Source organism: Hippocampus guttulatus, chromosome 2 (genome assembly GCF_054856545.1).
Source record: "Hippocampus guttulatus isolate MCC_2025c chromosome 2, RoL_Hgut_1.0, whole genome shotgun sequence".
Taxonomy (NCBI): Eukaryota; Metazoa; Chordata; class Actinopteri; order Syngnathiformes; family Syngnathidae; genus Hippocampus; species Hippocampus guttulatus.
In genome coordinates, this window is record NC_141262.1 from 35248850 (window position 1) to 35270928 (window position 22079).

The window sequence follows — 22079 nt, forward strand, 5'->3', positions numbered from 1 at the left end:
AGAGTTGAACCCCCAAAGCTCAAAACAGTGATGAGGACATACACTCCATTTGTCTAGCGCCCTGCCTCATTTACAAGCCAACAAGCGCCACAAAATGCTGCTTTGGAACACACTGGTCTGCTAAGATAAACAAGAAGGCCACTTGAGTTTTAGTGAAGAGGAGGTGAAGTCGTGGCCCGTTCTGCGGGATGTCACAAGGACGAAGGCTCATTTACGATCAGGGAACCTGAATGAGGTGTTTACTGCACCTTCCAGATTGCTAATCTTTTGTTATGACTTGGCTGAAAAAACATTTGGCCGATAGGGTGGATCCGCTGATAACAAAATGTTTACGGCTGCTCGCTGTCTTTTTTTTTTTCTTTGTTTTTTGGTCACCTTGACAACACAAGCCTAATAACAACAATCATCCAAAAGCTTATCCCAATTTGCTCAAAGACATGTTTTAAATTTCACATTTGAAAACCGGTCTCACGTTTCACAATGTCTGTGGCGTCCAAATAGCCCAAGGATCAATAATTACAGTATACTTTCCACCCCCTTTTTTTGCAAGGTAGCCAGCCCTTATCCAATTCCCCTACTGGACGATGGTAAATCCACATTTTGTTACCATGGCAACTAAGAGTGGAGCTGATGGTGGAGCCACACTTTGAGCTTGAAGTTAGAAATCTATGAACTACAAATCACAGGCTAGCCACTTTGATCTCACACCATCTTACCCTTCTGGGCTGCTTCATCGCCACTCTCCTGCCTAGTTTCCCTGGTCAGCTGCCCAGACACTCCTGTAAAAAGTCCAAGTGCTTTTTCTCTCTCCCCTAAACTATGTAACGACCTCCCGGTTAACATTAGACAATTTTTTTTTTTAAACCATACTTAAAACACATTTTTATTCCATGGTGTTCAACACAGCATGATACTTGAGCCCTTATTTTAGTGCCGTGTGTGTTTGTATTGTTTTTAACTTTTACTCTGTTGTTATTTATCAAAATATGTTTTGTTTAATTGTCATTTTGATTGATGTTAAACACTACAGTTACAGTTTTTAAAGTGCTCTTTTTGACACTTTTAGTCCCACCTCAAATTGTCATGACCCAGAACACAAACTGACACGAAACACAAGAAATTGTCATTATTTCCCAAAAAAGCCACAATATCATTTAATATAAAACACCCTTCAAGATGGACCGTCGTAAGGAAGTCCTTATCCATGAGGAGTGCTGGCAAACAGCAGAACTCCCAGCCAGCGCATACAGAAAAGGATTTAAACATGCATTTTCTTTTATTACTACATTGTACAAAGTCATAGGGAGAATCCAGGTGTGTATTTCTTTTTTTTTTTTTTTTTTTGCAGACATGGGCACAAAAGTCTCTGCATCCTCTTGAAGCTTCTAGCGGTAAAAAGGGAGGGGGGGTGGATCAGTCTTGATAGGTGGGCATGTACACAGGTGTCCATTAGTTAGGGGGTCCCTCCCGCCTTTTTAGACCGTCAGCTGAAGGGAAAGCGGAAATGTGGTGTAAGGCAGGAAAATGACTCAACACTTCGACTAATCATAAAAACTTCAAAACATAGCCCAATATCATGAACTTTTTTGGTAAGTACTGTACTGTACATTCTTGGTCCAGACTGTGTCCATTCAGAAGGAGTCATGGGTTTCGACCTGGCAGAATCCTTCCCACACACACATGCTTACACACATTCACACAACAGATGCCACGGAGGTGACGGACGTCACCTTATTGTCATCCGCCCAGGGCTGCAGGTTCTGCAGGGCGTACAGGGAGGAGTTGTGCAGGCAGAGCGGGTCGGGCTGCAGGGGCTGGCTCAGGGTCTTTTGGAAGGCTTCCTGCTGGAGCTGGAGCATGAGCCGGTTGGCCTGCTGCCTCTCGGCCTCCCGCTCCTCTGCCGTCTGTCTCCTGATCGGGTAGAAGAGACCAGAGAGGGTTTTAGCATTGCTGTGGGTAGAGAGACAAGGAACCGGATTTGCTAGTACAGAACAAGATGACACCAAAGCCCTGGATAATATTAAAGTGATATTGAAGTGTTTTAGAAACCGAGTTTGTGATATGTTTAGAATTAGGCAATTCTAAACATTTTTAGATGGGAACTTAAGGCAAAAAAATGTATATCCAGTAATGTCTTCTATGCAAATCGAACGCAAAGCGCAGCCTATCTAACGGTGCGCTTCGGTGGAGTTTTCTTTCTTATGGAGTATTTTTGTAGACACACACACACACACACACACACACACACACACACACACACGCTGTGCGATTGAACACTTGCTTCCTTCCCAGCCAATTGAAGTGGCTCCTCTCCTTCCCTTTTAAATGCAGCATCGCAGGAGAGGTTTGCGGCGTACATGGTGAAAGCGGAAACGGACTCACTGGAGTTCATCCATCCATACACCCATCCATTTTCTGATCCCACAACAGTCGTGCTGGAGCCTATCCCAGCTGTCCTCGGGCAGTAGGTGTGGTACAACCTGAAATAGTTGCCAGCCAATCGCAGTTGCTGGAGTCCATGAGTCCATATTGACGGGCTACGTTTATAAGCAGCGAGATGATGTAAAATGGACCTCTGTGAACTGGGCACTTGGGAGATGGTCTTCCAAACCCGATCGTGCGACAGTGATATCGAAGGACACCTCTCTTGTTTGTTAGCTTAGGGCAGGGGTCGGCAACTCAAAATGTCGAAAGAGCCATATTGGACCAAAGAAAAACAAAAAACAAATATGTCTGGAGCAGCAAAAAATTAAAAGCCTTATATAAGCCTTACATTGAAGGCAACACATGCTGTATGAATCTATATTTGCCTACTATCAAAATGACTAAGTTGGCTACAAATACACAATGAGCCTTCACGGTTAAATGTTTTTTTTCTCCTTGCAATGTAGCGAAGGGGTGCCCAACCTTTTTTGACGGAAGATCTACTTTTCGATCAACCAACCTCCCGTGATCTGCTCATTACCGCACGCGCGCATACACACGCATTTACACACGCATGCCATAATGAGCAGCAGCCATAACGGCCGCTAAGATCATCGAGGCATGGGATGCACTTTTGAAGCGTGTTAACTATCGTAGCTCACGTGTCGCGTTTAAAATGCTTCACTTAGCCATCCACATTCCCATTCTTCCCAATAGCTGATGATGGGCTCCACCAGGGTAAAAAAATGAATGTGAATTTGTAAACAGGCAATGAATGACAAAATGGATCCCGCACGATCACTCAGAGGTCCCGCAAATTATACTGCATCACATCGAGATCTGCCATTTTATTCACTGCTGCCTTTCTTACAGAATTACAGTATTAGTACACCATATTAGTTCCTTCGTCCTTTCAGCAGGAAGTGGGAGCAAGTCAGCCATAATTCTTCAGTTTTCACCTGCAACTTTCATGTCAGTCCCAGATTCCCATGGCAAAAACCAAGCCAGTCAAGTCAAGTCCCAACTACATTTCAAGCAAGTCATGTCAAGTAATTCCTTGGTTTAAGCACGTCGCATGCCAATCGTACAATCTTGCTGAGGAACAGCATGTCAGCATTGATTGGACAGTGACGAGAATTTTTAACACGCATGACAGTGCGTGCGATGTGAGCATCAAGTGTTCAACTTCAGATCAGTTTGGGCTCTGATACTAGTGAGGTACTTCTCTGAAGCTGTATGTTGTGTGGCCTACTCTGTGTTACTACCTTTCACACTGAACGGAAACAAAGGAAAAATCTGGGAAGAATTGGCATTAATGGGCCTCTTTCACGCAGCGATCCTACAGGCTATTGGCATCCGTAACAGTAGAGCTGACATTTATCCTCCTGTGCCTTAAACAGAGAATCCAGCAGAGCAGGATATTGCAGTAACTTTCACGCATCAACATGGGATCCCAGCAATGCAAAATACGCTTACACACAGGTGGCATCCCAACTCTGTTATGACCGTGACACCGGGCCAAAAGAGGAAATGTCTATGTTGGCTCCACCCAACTCCCCCATTCCTTATCAGTACCTTTCAAGCAGAACAGCGACACAAAAAGATGCTTTCAAAGTCAGTGTAAAAGAGGCTTTGTTTTACACAGCTAACAGCAGACACATCTGGCATTTACATGTTTTCCTTTCATGTTGAACTCAGCAAAATTGAATATTTTGGTGGTAAAAGACCTGAGTAATCTTGCACATATCACATAAACAAGGTGAAAAAGTATTTTCACAGGCAGTGTGAAAGTATGCTCTGTGGCAGTAGAAGTTGTGGTTCTGTGTTTTTGTTTTTTTTCCAAGATGTGCCGTTGGCAAATGCTGTTCAAGAGTCTTGTTATTTATTTTTTTGGGTTGATTTTGTGTTTTGTTTTGTCACATTGTGTTTGTTGTTACGTCGTGTTGACCTGCTGTGGATTGTTTTCAGCATTTTTTCCCCCACGACGTTCGTCAAAGGAGAAGAATCTGTGCTTGGAGGTTGTGCCTTCTCGGCAGCACGCGTGTACCACCACTGATTTTGATTGGGAGGAATGTCGGCGCCATTTGACTGTTGTTGCTGGACAGCCCCGGAGCGATTTTGTTTTGCGCCTGTAATGTTCAGCATTTTCACAGCCCCGCTTTGTTCAGCGGAAAAGGTCATTGCTGTTGGACAGTCTGCGGCTGGATGGATGCTTGTGGAGTCGACAATGAGAAGAGAGGAGGGTCAGCGCAGAGCGCCGATGCGTATGTGGAACTGGGAGTCGCGGCTTGGAATTGAAGCGGATTTACATGGGAAAGGAGATGTGAGCGATTTTTCGTCAATGGACGCGGCAGCTTCGTGTTTGCTTTCAAACTTAGCTTGTAGCCGACATGTGCACATTTTCAGGAGACGTCTTTGATCCACTGGTGAAAGGACACTTTGATTCGCTCCTCTTTCATCTGTAACTGCTTCAAACAACATGTATGCAGAAAAAGTGGTTGAGATTGCACGACTATAGGTGTCTTTTATGTGTTGCGTTGTATTATTTTGTCATTTTACGTTAACTGTTCTTTTGATGGCAGCGCGGGCACCCCCAGCGGCTCCTCTCTCTTTCCTGTGGTTGAGAGGAAAGTAATTTAATTTGTGCTGTATGTTGCACATGTAGCACATTTGACAATAAAGTTGACTTGACTTGACTTGACTAATGGTTTCGTCCAGTGAGAGTCGAATCAAACAACAGACAAATGGTCCCCACCATTTGTGAGACAAACGCAAAATAACTGGTAGCCATGTCAACATTACAAGTATTGTTTGAGTGTTAACACGCCACGGAGAAAGCTGCACATTAGCATTTTTATTTCCTCGCCACCTGTGTCGGGGGATTGAGAGGGCGAGATGACAGCTGATCTGGCTGAGTGGCAAGTGTTAGCGAGGAGGAAACCTGACTGGCGGGCAGGGAGGTGGGCGGCTCAGCGTTACACGTGTTAACATGGAGATGCGCGTGTTGTACGGCATGTCGTGAGGTGGTTGGATTACCCCGACTCTGATTTTGCAGAAGAGTAGCTTTAGATGAAAAATTAAACTACAGAACCTGTCTGTTGCGAACCAAACACAGGAGCACAGCTTGTCAGAAACCATCTCTCAGATGGATTCAAGGAGGCATTTTTCATGTTGTACATGCATATATTAAGATGCACCTTATCCCATGGGCGGACTGACTTTAGGCAAAAGCAAGTAATTTTACCTGAGGGTCTGTAATTTCCCTAAAAAAGGATAAAAACACATACACACACACACACACACGCGCGCGCACACACACGCACACGCACACACACACACGCACACAACAAATTACATGTAAAACTTAGGGCAACTGAAACTCAAGTTAAAAGGTTCTTAAGGAAACCTATGAAGTGGAATCATACAAATTATGACATTAAAATATACAACTTATTCAAGTACAACCAAAGATTTTCAACTTTAAATGAATAAAGGCATTAAGTTGAAGGGATAACCTAGGTCAAAACTTACAATTTAAGTTGGACATAAAATCCATCCAATCCATTTCCAAGCAATATGCATCCATATAAATTAACTGATAAACCACATATTTCATATTTTATATCCACCATGGATACACTTAGAGAGCACACTATTTCTATTTTTTTAATAAACTCAACCTCTCATAGCTGACTGTTTTTCTTTATTTTGCAAAATAGTCAAGAGTAACTCAACGGTGCCTCTGCTGATGGCAGCCGAGTAGTGCAGCCCATTTAAGTCTATAGTATGTTTTGATCAATATCCATATCAAAAATCAATAACCAGGCTGGAGTGAAATGCTGTGCTAATGGCAACAAGAAGAAAATGATTAGGGCAGCTATGGCCCTCACGCAGGCGCGCGCAGCAAGCTGCGGCCATTAGCCACGCGTTATTGCTAACAGCATTACCATAATATGGTTGGCTGCCTGCTGATTCGATCACCATCTTGTTAGTTAGCATGCTTGTCACGTGAGCGCATCCCTCATGTTGAGGCTAGCAGGTGCACACTGCTACGGCAGCGGCAGCATCAATCTCGGTCAAACGAGGAAGTGGGTTAAGGCCTGGGCGCTTATTCGTCTTGACACGCCATTTTGTCTGTGCTGAATTTAGTTTTAGGCATTGAAATTGGTGTTTGCTGTACATGAGTTGCAGAGGCGATTGCTCTAAGACTGCAAGGGAAGCTCAGCTTCCCCTAAAATGTCAAAAAATAAGTGATCAAATATATGTGTGTGTGTACATACAATTGTGTGTACATGTCATTGACTAAATATGCGCCTAAACGCGCTCAACTTTTGTTCCGAATCAGCTTCTTATTACAGGGAATGACGCGACTCTCTTCTCATTCATTCCCGCACCTTCAGTGTGCTTTAAACTGTCTGGACGCTGAGCGTCTACAGCGCGGACGCTGGGCGTCTAGAGAGGAGTCCCAATGCATTGAAACGAGACGAGTTATTGGATAAATGCTGGTTTTGTCCCGCCCACCGGACGCTCAGCGTCTCTGGGAGTCGATGGACTGTGGGCGTGTATCGGCTGGCACGGACACTGAGCTTTTCTGCATGATGATTGGATGATCTGTCTGAGGCTGAATCTCTTTTTGATTGACAGCAAAATGAGCCGATCACCGATCTTCTAGTGTAGGCATCCGTGGGAGCATTTTTCAATTCTCATTCTGTTCTGAGTTGAACTGGAGACTTCTTCTAATCATCTAAGCGACACGCTCTTTGTTGAAAACGACTAGCAACAAATGAATCTTTTATTTCTGGTGGGTTTTATTGTAGTTGCTTGTGTTCGCAGACTGACCTATATCACCACAGTTTCCGTCCTAACCGAGCAGCGGGACACTAGTTAAGTCCCTGGAAAAGATGCCTTGTTGGTATGACAGGGTCACAGATCATTTTCTAGAAAAGGATCGGAGAGTACAATTCACGTATAAATAAATGGACACATTTTATGATGTAGACCGAAATTGAGCTTCCCCTCCTTGACAGACCAGCATCCGCTCACCCACCAACTTTGTGGTGGGTGAGAATGATTACGATTACTTCCACCAATGAATTTTGCCAAGCACATGCTAATATCAATACAAAATATTGAATACTAGAACATATATTATACAGTACAGTGGTGTCTTGATTGCATATGAGTATTTTTCATTGTAGTTTATACTTCTTTTTAGTTTTGTTTTTCAAATTCAATTAGTTTTAATTACTTCTTAGAGTGTTTTTTATTCAGGATGGGCGAGTATCAATTCCACGTATCAGTATCGGGCCAATTCCAGCCATAGTTTAAGGTATCGGGTACTCGTGGAGTACTTACTACCCCTGATGCTTAGGGTCCAAAAAAGAAATTCTCCTCAGCAGGAGTTGTCACTATATTGCGGCAGTGAGCCACATTAGCGAATCATCATCTGCGGAAGAAAGATTGATCTTAGTTCACAATTTGTTGTCATTGTGTTAAGTGAAATTAATTAAAAGTACGAGAGGTATTGTTACACAGTACGCATGAGTCCTCTAAGACTGAATACTTGTACTGGTATCGGTCTGGGAAAAAAAGTGGAATAGAACATCACTAGTTTTTACATTTTTTTTTCCGAAAATGCTGAGTTTTAATGTCGTTTATTGCTTTTAGTTAGTCAGTTTTTTTTTTTAATTATCATGGTGTATTCCTGGTGTGTGTGAGATGAAAAAAACGGTCGCCATAAGTATTCTGCACTTAAAAACTCAACAAAAGGTATCATTTAAAAAAAAAAAAAACATTTGAAAAAGCAGATCACCAAATATTCCGTACAGCCGTTAAATACAGCTGTCATAAAACCGTCCGAGCAAACAAACAGTAGAGCCACCCGTACTTGCGGTTCTGTTCACAGATTATTACTTTTTCAATGTTTTGAAAATATTTTCAATACCTATAAAGTGCAGCCCGGTAGTCCAGTGGTTAGCACGTCGGCTTCACAGTGCAGAGGTACCGGGTTCGATTCCAGCTCCGGCCTCCCTGTGTGGAGTTTGCATGTTCTCCCCGGGCCTGCGTGGGTTTTCTCCGGGTGCTCCGGTTTCCTCCCACGTTCCAAAAACATGCATGGCAGGCTGATTGAACACTCTAAATTATCCCTCGGTGTGAGTGTGAGCGCGCGTGGTTGTTCGTCTCTGTGTGTGCCCTGCGATTGGCTGGCAACCGGTTCAGGGTGTCCCCCCGCCTACTGCCCGAAGACGGCTGGGATAGGCTGCGGCACCCCCCGCGACCCTAGTGAGGATTAAGCGGTTCGGAAAATGGATGGATGGATACCTATAAAGTACTTATTGTAGAAGTGAGTCTGTAAACACCTTGGTTATTTGCTGACAAACAACCAAAACAAAAATACTCATTTTTGAGTGAACATCATGTTGCCTAGTGGCTTCAGATATGCTTTTTAAAGGCACGGTCACTTTAAGGACGCGGGGTAATTGGATTTATCACACGTTCACCTCCAAACGAATGCAAACAGCGGCAAGAATGAAGTGCAGAGAATGCACGTGTCTCCGGTGAGAGGCTTTGAGTATTGCTGTGGACAGCAGCTTTCTAAAAGGCCTTTTAGGAGGCTCCGGTAATTGTGCTTGGTCAAGCGAACTGGCCTCTGCCGGCCGCCCAGCTAAGCAAAATAAAAAGGCACGCGCCGTGTTGCGAGGCGCCTCCGACGTTTAAACCGCAACAGCCATTTTGTGCAACATCAGAAGCTACTTTGGATCTAAGGGCAAAACAAAGCGCGTCCATTTAGGGCTTGACAAAAGTGCACATGCTGTTTTGATGGATCAGTTTAGGGCTGCATTTCTTGAGTTCTAATTAGAACAAACGAATCAGACATGAAGAAACCATCTAGCCTCATGAAATGCTTTAAATGCGGATTATTTGGATTTCCAGTGAGCTCCGGCCATTATCAAGTGCTTTAATTAAGATCTTTACATTTTCAATGAGCTCTCAACATGTTACCATGATTTTTAACAGGAATGGGTGATTTCAATACCAACTGAATTCTACTTAGCAATATGACTTTGAAAAAATAAGAAGAGGCTATCCTGCATCGTGCAATGCTTCAATGCGGTTTCTTTCCGTTTTCAGTCAGTTCTGAATGTTGGACCATTTTGAATAGGAATGACAAATTTCAAACTGCATTCTCCTTCAGCCTTTTTACTTGTGACAACCACGTAAACAATAAAAGGGCATCATGATGTGCTTTATTGCGGATTCTTTCAATTTTCGGTTTCTTAATGTTTTACCATTTTGAACAGGAATAGAAAATGTGAAACTGGACTAGCCTTCAACCATTTGCCCTGTTGTTTAGCAAAACATGTTTAATCTCACACACCATGGTTTAGGAATTTCTGTGTCTTGTAGGAGTTCAACAGTGTAGCATCGCGACTCTTACCGCCATTTTGTTCGCCTGTTCTGAAACCACGTCTTAACTTGGGCGTCTGTCATCTTGAGGGCCTTGGCCAGCGTGGCACGCTCGGCCGACGCCAGGTACTTCTGCCGGTGGAAGCGTTTCTCCAACTCGCAGATCTGCACCCGGCTGAAGGACGTGCGGGGCTTTTTCCTCTTGGGCGGCGTGCGGTTCTGGTACGGGTGGCCGATGCGGCGGGTCACAGAGAAGGGTGACAGGGCGGCTGGAAAATGGAGAAACACAGGAGCAGGCTGTGTTTTGGAGTGGTCAAACACAAGCAAAAACTGACAAATCATTGCAGTGATTGGTAGAGGTGGGGGTACTTGAGTGAGACACTTTTAGGACTTGGAACTTGCTTTGCTAAAACCTATTAAAACCTCAACTTTTTCCCGCCTCTGGTGATTTATGTCCCGGATCAGTTATTACCATCAAAACCCAGGAAGAAAAGATTTCCCTGGAGATTTGGTTTGTTTTTCAGTCCTTAACTGGATGAAGTGATTGCCAATTTTGTGGTACATTTCGGGCCTCTGAGCGAAAGGCCTGGAAGCTGCCAGTTGAGGACGATTGTAATTATGATTGTCTGTGAATCAATGAAATCACATTTCTCAGAAGGAAAAATTACAGAATGGAGTAGGAAAAGAAAACAACAACAACAAAATGTTCTCAGAAATTCTCCATCCATCCATTTTCAGATCCGCTTCATCCTCACGAGGATCGCAGGCATGCCGGAGCCTGCCCCAGCCGTCTTCGGGGAGTAGACAGGGTACACCCTGAATCGGTTGCCAGCCAATCGCAGGGCACACAGAGACGAACGCCCATTTGCACTCACACACAGGGACAATTTAGAGTGTTCAATCAGCCTGCCGTGCATGTTTTTGGAATGTGGGAGGAAACCGAATTACCCGGAGAAAAGCCACGCAGGCACTGGGAGAACATGCAAACTCCACACATGAAGACCAGAGGTGGATTCTCAAACCCTGCACCTCTGCCATGCTGCCCTCATTAAATGAATCATTCAAAAAATAAAATAATGATTAAATGTTCATTTTCTCCTTAGTTGATCATGAAAGTGTCGTCAACCAGCCCATCCCTAATTGTTGTCATGGCATGTCAGCAATGTTTGTGGCATGATCTCACATTGGCTTCATCAAGGATGCCCAAATGATGGTGCATAAGCTTTAAAGTACATTGGTATGTTACAGTATATCTGGTATATCAATAACACAAGTATTGTGTCCTATTTTTTAGGTTGCCTATCGGGGGGAGGGGTGCTCCATTTAACTTGGTTGTTTGATCAACTTTGCCTGATTAAATGATGCTTTTTAAATGGGCTATGTTTTCCAGGTTGTGTAGTGAAGAGCTGTGGTGCACCTTCTCTCTCATGTCAATTTAGTGTAGCGTATATGTGCTGGCACCTTGAATGCATTTATTGATTTATTTATTTTATTTTATCCCAATGATGCCTGAAATGGACTTTTTTTCTGACATTTTTTAGGTTAGGGAGAAGGGCTACACCATCTAGTTTGTGGTTCTAAATCTTTTGGATGTTTTGTCACTTGTTTTGTTTCGTGTATATGAGGAATCAAAATTTTAAACAGGCTTTATTTTTCCTATTTTTGTAACTATTGTGTATTGGGGAAGGAGGTGTTGCCATATATATGGTGGTTGTTTTTGTTCTCAATGTTTTGTCTTATCTTGAGCATGTTTGCATCGATGCTTAAAGTCAAAATTGTTAAATGTATAGCTTGTAAATATTTTATTTTATCACACTGTTGCTGTTAAATGTTTTTTCTTCAACATATTTTAGAGTTTTGCAATATTTTGGGCTTTATTTATTTTGACTTATTTGGTGCAAATGTTTAGGAGTGTGTTTTGATCATGTACGATGAAACATTGATCCTAAAGTCAGCATAGTTATGCATACAACTTGTACATTTTTATTTTTTATTTTTAACATGCTGATGCCGTTAAATGGGTTCTGTACTATTTTTCAGCTATTTTTTGAGACCATCTGTGAGAGGGAGCGGGGAGTGGGTGCACCATCTTGGAAGGTATTTGTATGTTTGAGTCATATTTTGATAAAAAAAAATTCAAGGTTGTGTGTAGGAAAGGAGGTGGTAGGCCATTTGTTGCTGAGGCGGTGACTCACCTGGGCAAGCCCCACCTATTTGAAATATTCTGTCATTTTTAAGGTGTGCATGGATGAGGAGGGTGATGCCAATTTGTTGTGCATTCGGGTGAGGCGGTGACTCACCTGGGCAAGCCCCCTTTGGGAAAGAATAGTCTGCGAGGAGGCCATTGCCATCTCGCAGGTGCGCGAGCTCGGGGTAATAGCATTTAGCTAAGGTCTCCACCGTGCTCCAGACGGGGACCCTGCCGATGTCCCCCTTGGGGAGAGGGCAGAGGGGCCCGGCCGCCGCTGCCCCGTTCCCCGGCCCCCCCGCGGCCTCTCGTGCTCGGCTCTCCTCTGCCTGCTCCCCTAAAGGAAAGGGAGAAACGGTGAGGTCCCGCATCTGGAGCAGAGCAGCCAGCCGGGCGCCATCGGCGGCCCAGGGTGGTGAATTACATGAGGGAGAAGCCTGAATGAAGAACTCCGGCTATTTGAATGACAATTATGCTTTCAGTTGAGTAACACAAGTGACAGATAGCATTGCTGAGGATGGTAAATCAAAGCAGTCAATCGGCATCAACACCATAACGTCAAGGGGGTTGGTCACAGGTAAGTCAGCAAGGATAATAGAAAGAAGTGATGTGAAAAATGACATATACACGTCATAAAAGCAGATGAATAAAACAACTCTATACAACACTATTACAAGTGGAGGTGAGAAACTAACGTGTTATTATGCATCCAAGTACATCAATGTCTTTTTTTTTTTAACTTACCAAATCAATCGACAATACCAAGGAGCTCACTAAAATGTGTTTCGTTTTTTCCCCAACAAAGATGGCTTATGCAATTAGACGATGAGGCAAGCAAAATTTATAAGTGGGTTCACTAAGAAAATGTATCTGGAGTGTCATCCCTCCATCCATTTTCTCATGGGCTTCTTCTCAAGTGGGTGGCGGAAACATGTTGGAGCCTATCTCAGCTGTATTCGGGCAGTGGGCGGGGCACGCCCCAAACTGGTTGCCAGCCGATCGCGGGGCACAACAACCAGCCGCGCCCCCACTCACACCGAGGGACAACTTGGAGAGTGTTCCATTAACCCGCCATTCATGTTTTTGGAATGTGGGAGGAAACTGTAATACCCAGAGAAAACCCACGCAGGCTGAGGGAGAACATGCAAACTCCAAACAGGAAGGCTAGAATCAAACCCTGCCCCTCTGCACTGTGAAGCGGCCGTGCTAACCAGTCAACTGTCCTGCCACCCTGAATTGTCATTAAAAACAGTGAAAAGTTATTTTAAAAACACTTTTAAAAATAATATATTTTTAAGACCGTTAGAATCAAATGAAATTTGTCAATAAGGTTTCTACAGCTAGGACCCCTGTTTCAAATTCTGGAAAAAGTGGTGCACGTGCAGTTGAAATCTTTCTTGGATGAACATAAACAACATAAGGTCTTCCAGTCAGGTTTCAAGATGATGCATAGCACAGATTCAGCCCTGTTATGCGTTTCTAATGACATCCTCCTGGCAAATGACACTGGTGACTATGTGTGTCTGGTTTTATTGGATTTAACTGCAGCATTTGATACAGTGGATCACAGTATTCTGTTGACTCGTTTGCAGCACTTGGTGGGCATTGGCGGTAGTGCTCTTGAGTGGTTTAAGTCCTATTTAGCTGACAGAACCTTTTGTGTCAGCCTTGGCTGCTCTGAGTCACGTACTACTCCACTGTCATGTGGTGTTCCACAGGGCTCTATTCTGGGACCTTGCGCCACCTTACTTCTCTGAGCTCATCCACCTGCCTGGCGCCTCAGGTCTGCGGACCAGACATTATTAGAAGTACCAAGAACTAAACGAAAACTCAGAGGGGATCGAGCCTTTTCCGTTGCTGTTCCTCTCTCTGGAATGACCTCCCACTGAACATTCGGCAAGCCCCTTCGCTGCCCATCTTTAAAACCCGCCTCAAAACTCACTTGTATTCTTTGGCATTTGACTCAGCATGACTCAGATCTGATCTTAGTTTTACTGTTTCGTGCCTTCTACCATCTTTGTTACTGATTTATAGCTTTATTGTTGTATATATGTTAGTTGCTCCATGTACAGCACTTTGTATGCAGCGATGGCTGTTTGAAAGTGCTCTATAAATACAGTTGAGTTGAGTTGAGTTGAGAAATCACTAGCCAGTTTTCACACCCACTACCCAGTTTGAAGGATCCAAAATATGAACTTCTATTCGATTTAAATAATTTATAACATTAGCAAACATATCTCAAAAAATACATGCCACAGTTATGCATCAATGACAATTTTGTTCCTTTTACTTGAGCGTTTTTGTTCCCCAAATAGGAAACTTGCATATTGTCATATTGGTCTTCCTGCCTGCTTGCTTGGCTCACTTTCATTGCAAGTATTAATAACCACTTATCATCTGCATCATAAAATATCTATGAATCCTGTCTATTTTGTCAGTCGTGGGATAAACACACAATCGATACGTGTGGAAGAGGATCATTTTTGGCCATAGATCCACTCGCCCAACCAACCACTCGCCACACTCTTACCGTGACGGAGAGCAATAGAACGTGAAACAATCTTGCTTTTTTGTTGTTTCTTTCCAACTCTTTGGCCAGCAAAAAAAAGATCACCCGGAGCCCAAATGAGTATAAACATCTGTTCAGGAGTCCCGTGAGCATCGCTGATACTATTTGGCAACAGTGCGGTGAGTTCTAAGGTGCTCCTGAGCTTTGTGATTTCAAGACGGATTGCTGCAATTTGAACGTCATCGTGTAATGACAAGCGCATTTAGGGACATATTGCTCAGTAATGACACTCCCTAATCTTCTACACTTTTTTTTATGAACATCATCAGGTTTCATGGTCCGTAATTGTGAGAATGGCAACTGTATACCCCACTAAAAGATTTCTTCAGGGGGGGAGGGGTTGTGAGTGACTTTTTTTATCATTATCATTAGTCGGTTTGAATCCCATCGATGCTACCTGAAGATGCGAGTCCATGACCCAGGATTTAAGGATATCTCATTTTTGGATTTACTGTTTCCCTGTTTTTCTAGAAAATGTTGGCGGACCCCCAAATTTCACCATCAGTCTATTCCAATAAGCAGGTGCCACCGTATTTGACTATTTCAGCTCTGTGTACATTTTATTTTCATCTTGTTTTTTTTTTTTCATTTTATAATTTTTGAGTCCAAGTACGTCAGCGTCTGACTTTGCAGGCCTGTTTAGGCTCACAAGCAGTGTGTCTGGCCATATAAATGTTCGGCATTAGATGCTATTTTGGGCCATCTGCATCCTAAATAAAGGACCAGGCACATAGAAAGGAACACTCGAGTCACTGCTGAAAAAGATTGAATAGACAGCTGGAATTCAAATGCAACCAGATAAATGCATTGCTCATCCGTTGACTTGTACCATCCTGCGCACCCACCCCCCCAAAAAAATACAATTATTGCAACCCCTGTTTCCCTATTTGCAGTGCCATTATACTTGAACCGATACCACGTAAGGTCCAAAGGATCGCCTAAAAAAATTCTGTTCCTAGCTTTTCAATTACGCCACCCCACAATGTTTATGTTCTTGCAACCCCTACTATTTCACTCCTTTGACCTCTTTCCAGTGAAATCTAAAAACATGCCCAAAAACAGGAATACATCCTGACCTTAATTTCTTTTTTGTTGGCATATAGGGAACACAATGATAGCTGACATTTGTTCAAGTTTTTGGACATGTTAAAACTTTGTTAGGTAGAGGAAAACAGCATTAAACAGGATTCTTACATGTGTGGCACATAAAAAAGGACACACTGAGCGGTGACATTCTTTTCATGGCTTAAACCTTGCAAATGAATGCATTGCATTAGGTTAGGTTGCATAGGTTCTCAACTCAGGGTGCATATGATATAAGGGCGTGTGTAAACTTGAATTTAGACATTTTTTAAAAATTGTGAATCTGGGATTATGCAAATTTTTGAAAATTGCAGATAGAATTTATTGGTCTGAAAATGAATCCACATTTCTCTTCAGATCTGATGTTGTAATGGGTGCAAGATTATTTTAAATGGTTACAATTTGTACATGCCACACCTCGAAGAAAGCACGGGATTGTAAGTATTTGAATGTAAATAAAGTACATGTATATTACTTTTCATCCCCTCCAAAAATATTGATTTGAAAATTGGCTGAACAAAAGTTTTTTGTACCCCTGCCCCAATGCCATTATGCTCGACCCAATAGGGTCCGACAGAAAATACAGTATTTCAATGGACGACACCCCTCAGAAAGCTCAGTACAGTGGACCCCTGCATACTCACTCCAGTGCACCCACAGGTTCAGCTATTCTCTGATTTTCCTCCAATATTTATTTATTTAGTCATTTATTTGTTGGGGGGTTCTATATTGGGAGTCAACCCCTATTTTTCATTTTTTAAATGCCTATTGGCAGTTGATGCAGATTTTGTGGGGGGGGGGGGGTAAACTATTTCAATGGATTGAAATGAACGTCAGTTATAGGTGGATTTTGCTTGCAAATACTGGGGCTCCACCGCATTGTAAATAGGTGAAAATAAATAAGGTACATTTATATTTCATTTTCACCTGAGTCCCCCCCCCCCCAAAAAAAAAAAACAATCATTCCAAATTCGACTAATGCAAGTTTTCGAAACCTCCAAATTTAGACCAAATTCAAAAATGACTGAATTTATATTTTTTGTGCCCACTCTGAAATACTGCACCATTGATGGAAACATACAATCTCACAAAAACAACACTCTAATCAATAGGTCATTATGACTGTTTAAAATATTAAGAGCCCTCACTAAAGCTGTGCTAAAACACTCCAGGTGGAGTCTATGAAATATGAATTATTTTCCCTGCTTAAATGCAAGCACCCCCCCCCCCCCCAAAAAAAATCGTGTTCTCCCAATAAGACAAAACGTGCATGTTTGGGCTCTAACCCAATTCGACCAAAAGCAAAACGCTACCGCAGAGAATATGTGGCGTGTATAATATAAGGAGGCGTGCGGGTGTGTGATGTACTTAATAACACTTCTCGGTGACGAAGCGGCTCTTCCCCCCCCCCACTGCGGATATTACCTTTTCTCGGGCAATCTAATAAATAAATCCGTGAAGGATTCAAACGGGGATATTGAAATAGAACATGAACATATTGTACAGTTCTATTTATTACCGTGCGGCGTTGCAGGCGCGAGACGCAAGGCAGAAAGGAGGCTGGCGTTCAGGCAGGCTGCTGCTGATTTGTGTTTATTTATTTATTTATGCTGAGCAAAGTGGACGTGATGGCTGCTCTGTTTATTGTCGCGTGTCGTATTAGGGTGACGAGTCTTACTCGGACTGCATGGCCCACGCGTGTCAACGATCAATCAGGGGGAATGGCTCTTTATCGGACTGAAAATGCACCATACTGTGTATGTATTTTCCAAATCAAATAAGGAAATACGTTGTGTTAAAAAGACGTGACAACTTTGAAATCGTGACCTTTTTCCCCCCATTATAAGCAAAACTGAAAGATTGTAAAAATATGGTTTGAGTAACAACGTCTCATTATAAAAAGCAAATACAACTTGACATACTCTAAAATTTTGGCATTGTTTTTATTATTTAATACGTAATCGATGGCTTTAAAAACGTCTCGTATGCATCATGAAAAACGCAATGGAACAATTAGGTATCAGCTTTTGGCTACAATTTGAAGATTGAATTAACTATTCAAAATAAATAAAACGTCAAACCACAGTATAGATTAAAAACGAGAGAAACAATGCGAGAAATGTGAACTGGATTTTAAGCGTATATGTCGATAGGATGATAAAATGACCGATTACCATACAAATACGTGGTAAAACGAAAGAAAATAATGTGTGAAAATGAAAATAAAAATATTGCACTTTTTTTTATTTGTACATCTATAGAACTTATTAGCCAAACATGAAAACGTCTTTGTATGTTAAAAATGTGTGTGTGTGTGTGTGTGTGTGTGTGTGAGTGTGTGTGTGTGTGTGTGTGTGTGTGTGTTCAAACATGAACATAAAAAATAATATCCTACAAGAAAGGTCGAGAAAATTTAGAAATGGACATTTAATCTGATGACTCAAACAACAACAACAAAAGACGTCTTTCCACAGTATGTGTAAAGAGAATAAAAAAAAAACAACAACGTGTAGCCAAACATGAACAGAAAACGCAATGAAATGGCATCTTTTTATAAACGTGGTAAATTTCCGCAACATATAAAACAGTCTTACAAGTAATGACTCAGTATTTTGCACAAAAACACGTCACGGGTGACGAAAATCTAAATTGTGCAAACCAAATCGTGCATTTTTGCCCCCCCCCCCCCAAAATCTCTTGCTCGTGTCTTTTTAATTGGACGCCATTTTCTGATCAATAGGGCGGCCTACGTCGACAAAATGGAGGAATTAAAAGGAGAGATCATCAGTGAGTCTTGAAACGAGTGGAGCCTTTTGCATTTGACCCCTCCCAACACACACACACACACATACACACATCAGTATTAATAATTCTTCACATCGAATGAACAGAATGGTCAATATCTAAGGAAGGGTGGGGGGGGGGGACTTTCATCTTCGTAACTGTGAGATCATGTGACACATACGCACACTTGACTAATCAATAGTACCGTTTAAAAACGTTCTGAATATGAATGATATGTTCGCCAGCATTACACGTATATATATATATATATATATATTATGTATAAGACAACAGCCTGGCTCAGCATGAGCTTCATTACAATACGGATAAATAATGTATAGGAAGTGTAGTCAAAGTATACATCGTCATCTATCGACTTCGAGTCAAAAAGCCATTAATATGATTCATATATTACAATGAAAGGGATTCATATTTGCGAATAATGTGCGCTCTAATTGGTCAGTTTTGCATAGACAACAATTTGAAAAAATACATTATAGAATAAAATGGCAGACGAAAGCATTTCTTGAAAGATTTGTTTGTTTCTTGTTTTGCATTTCAGACATCTTGGTAGCAGTGCCGCATTCAGTTTCTTTAATACTAAAAACAGTATTCGTTTACAATTAACAATGACTTAAATATCCTTTATTCATCACCAGTGGAGAAATTGTGTTAGGGGTGCGGGGTGTATTAATATTTTTCATATATATTGTCATATACCATCACTATCGTCTCGTGTAATGTTCAATGTATAATCAAAATATGAATGCATATACATTTCTAAGATGTTTATTATTTCTTGAAAAAAGAACAGGGGCTCGTTCCCTCCGTTGACTGCATACACATTTTATGAACATTAGTGTGCAGATAGTGGTGTTTTATTTTATTTATTTTTTTAACAAATAGCCACGTGGATGGTTCCAACCTGAAACGTGTGTTCGATAGGTAAATGAAGTATAAATCCAAGCAGGTTTATGACATTTTAAAATACGCATCCTCGTTCACAGCATGGTTTGACCATTTCCCTTTTGTTGTTGCAGTTGAGGGTCATGTGAAATGTTCAAATGTGATGCAAAAACCAGTTTTATGAGAATGTGGGGCTTTGTTTTAGCGCCAGTTGCTTTTGGGCTTTACGTATGGTCAAATGCTCTCCTAAATTTGTGTACTGATGCAAAGGTGCGTTTTAAAAGCATTTTGTGCATATTTTGAGGGTTTTTTTGTGACCGCTCCTCTTGGTTTGTACTTCTTTTTGGAGCACAAAAATGGCGCAAAGAATTGATGCATTTGCGTGCTTGTTTTTTGACTTCTCGTAACAGTTCTTTTGATTTGTACTTGTTTTTAGAGTGTTGAAGTTGTGAAAAACAATGATGCATTTTTACATACGTTTTATGAGCTTTTTGTTGATATTGGATTTTTTTCCTTGTTTTATCAACACTGCTTGAATGCAACAACACATTTTTATGCATGATTTTGGGCCAATTTTAACCATTTCTCTCGTGGTTCACTTGTTGCTATACACTTTCCCCAAAAAGTATGATGCAAAAGCAGTTTCTGAGCATTTTTGTGGATATTTGGGGACTCTGAACGTCCTGAAGCTTCATCTTGAAAAAGTTCCTCTTGGATTCTACTGCCACCCCCCAATACTATGTTTGTCCTACATTGTTTTCAGTACAGATTTGTGAACAAACATATTTTAGGAATGCATATCTGGCGGGCCATAAGACTACTTCATGTGTTTTACTGGAATACTAAATTTTCTGGTCAAAAAACACTTTTGAACACAACCAGGCATCGCATACACACACACGCGCGCACACACACACACACACACACACACACACACACACGCATGATGTAATATTTGAAAAAAACTAACAGTAATTTACCTGTTAGTCTGTCTTTGGCAAACCTCCTGCTGCTCTCCATCCAGGGGAAGGTAAAATTGCCATTGCCTATGGGCCCCATGCCAGGCACCGGGCCGAGGCCGGGAGGCGGCTGATGGGTCCCGCCGGCAGCCGAGTTGGGCGGTGGAGGTGGCGGCGGCGGCATGGGCCTGTGCGCCGGGACCCGGATCACCCCGCCGGCCCCCGACCCCGCCGCCCCCGCCGCCGCCGAGTTGACGTTGACGTTCATGTTCATACTGACGTTCATGTTCATGTTGACGTTATAGGAGCCGGCCAGGCCCATGGAGCAAGCCGGGTTGTACACGCCGCCGTAGCCGTTGCCGTAGACGGCGTTGGAGGCGGCGGCCAGCGCGGCGTACTCGGGATCCCCGGTCCGGTTGGGAAGCATGCAGCCGCTCTGGGATTGCTCCGAGGTGTTGAGGATCTGGTCGATGCCGAAACTGATGGGTTCGTGCTGCTGCTGCTGCTGCTGCTGCTGCTGCTGGTGAGTTTGGTTCACCTCCTCAATGCCCGTGTGCTCCATCTTTTTTTTTTTTTTTTTGTGTAATCTTATTCAAATAACAAGCACAGATGTGTGTGTTTTTTCTCTCTCACACTATATTTGTTGCAGTCTGCTTGCTTTCAAGCATCCATGCTGGCCCACGGTGAGGATAATAACAATAGATCCAATGCGTAAAACGACCCAAATGGTGCCATTGTTTGTGTCCAAAGGGGGCTAAGAGACAGCGTATTCCATTTTACGCGGACCCGGCATGAGTGTGACAAATCACTTACTGACACAAATCCGAGCGTTGGGCCCCCGGAGAGCCTGCGAGGGCCCACGGCTGGGGATGCTGCTGGTGAAGATCCATGTGCGTCAAAACCGAGCGAATCCTCGACCGGACACTTTTGACTCGCCGCGGTGAGCCGGGTGACTCGTGTTGTGTTCAAGAGCAGGTGAGACGAGCCTATGCGCGAGAGCTGCCATTCGGCCGAGCCCTCCTCCTCTTCCTCTTCCTCCTCCTTCTCTTCTTTCTCTTTCTTCCTCCTCTTCTTCATCTTTAGTGGACGTGCACGTTGCTCTTAAAGAGACAGCAACTTTGTTGGCGGTCAAAAGCTAAGTGGGGCTTTTGTGGCTTTAAATGATGCCGGAGGCCACGAAGTAACACTCCAATTCGTCCTTTCAGTAATTTTTCTGTGAATGAACAAGTAGTATGATTATTATAATAATAATAATAATTATTATTATTATTATTATTATTATTATTAATGAGCGGCATGGTGGGCGATTGATTGGCACGTCCGCCTCACCGTGCAGAGTTGCAGGGTTCGATCCCAGCTCCGGCCTTCCTTTGTGGAGTTTGCATTTATTTCCCATGCCTGCGTGGGTTTTCTCCGGGTACTCTGCCCCCCCCCCACCGCCCCACCCCCGTGCTCCAAAAACACGCATCACAGGGTGTGATCGTGGTGTGGGTGTTCGTCTATGTGCGCCCTGCGATTGGCTGGCAACCAGTTCAAGGTGCACCCCGCCTACTGCCCGAAGACAGCGTGAACGCCCTCGACCTACGTGAGGATACACGATTAGAAAATTGGGTATTAGTGTTAGTGTTGTTGTTGTTATTATTATAAATTGTATTAACACCAATATAAATATTAACAGTAATGCTACCATTAATACGGAAATTAAGATTACTGGTAATATTAAAGTTAATATTAATATTGGCATTGGGAGTAATGCTAA

The 22079-nt window shown here is 42.7% G+C and overlaps 1 protein-coding gene across 2 annotated transcripts; it reads right to left on the reverse strand.

Annotated features, from left to right (window-relative positions):
- Positions 1–1097: 1097 nt before the first annotated feature.
- Positions 1098–21329, reverse strand: tlx2 (T cell leukemia homeobox 2). Of its 2 annotated transcripts, XM_086105885.1 has the most exons (5): positions 20342–21329; positions 12132–12356; positions 9863–10100; positions 1731–1911; positions 1098–1487 (listed from the first exon to the last, which is right to left on the reverse strand). In XM_086105885.1, the coding sequence occupies exons 1-5, from the start codon at positions 20880–20882 to the stop codon at positions 1476–1478; spliced, it is 1197 nt and encodes a 398-aa protein (XP_085962011.1). In that variant the 5' UTR covers positions 20883–21329; the 3' UTR covers positions 1098–1475. The 2 variants fall into 2 exon arrangements, with proteins under 2 accessions (XP_085962011.1, XP_085962010.1); XM_086105884.1 differs by lacking the exon at positions 1098–1487 and having other exon boundaries at positions 1545–1911.
- Positions 21330–22079: the final 750 nt, after the last annotated feature.

Coding starts and splice junctions, on each gene's coding strand:
- tlx2 (XM_086105884.1), bottom strand. CDS start 20,882: ATGGAGCACACGGGCATTGAGGAGGTGAACCAAACTCACCAGCAGCAG. Junction 12,357..20,341: donor TGCCAAAGACAGACTAACAG/GTAAATTACTGT, acceptor CCTTTCCTTTAG/GGGAGCAGGCAGAGGAGAGC. Junction 1,912..9,862: donor AACAGGCGAACAAAATGGCG/GTAAGAGTCGCG, acceptor CTACCCGATCAG/GAGACAGACGGCAGAGGAGC.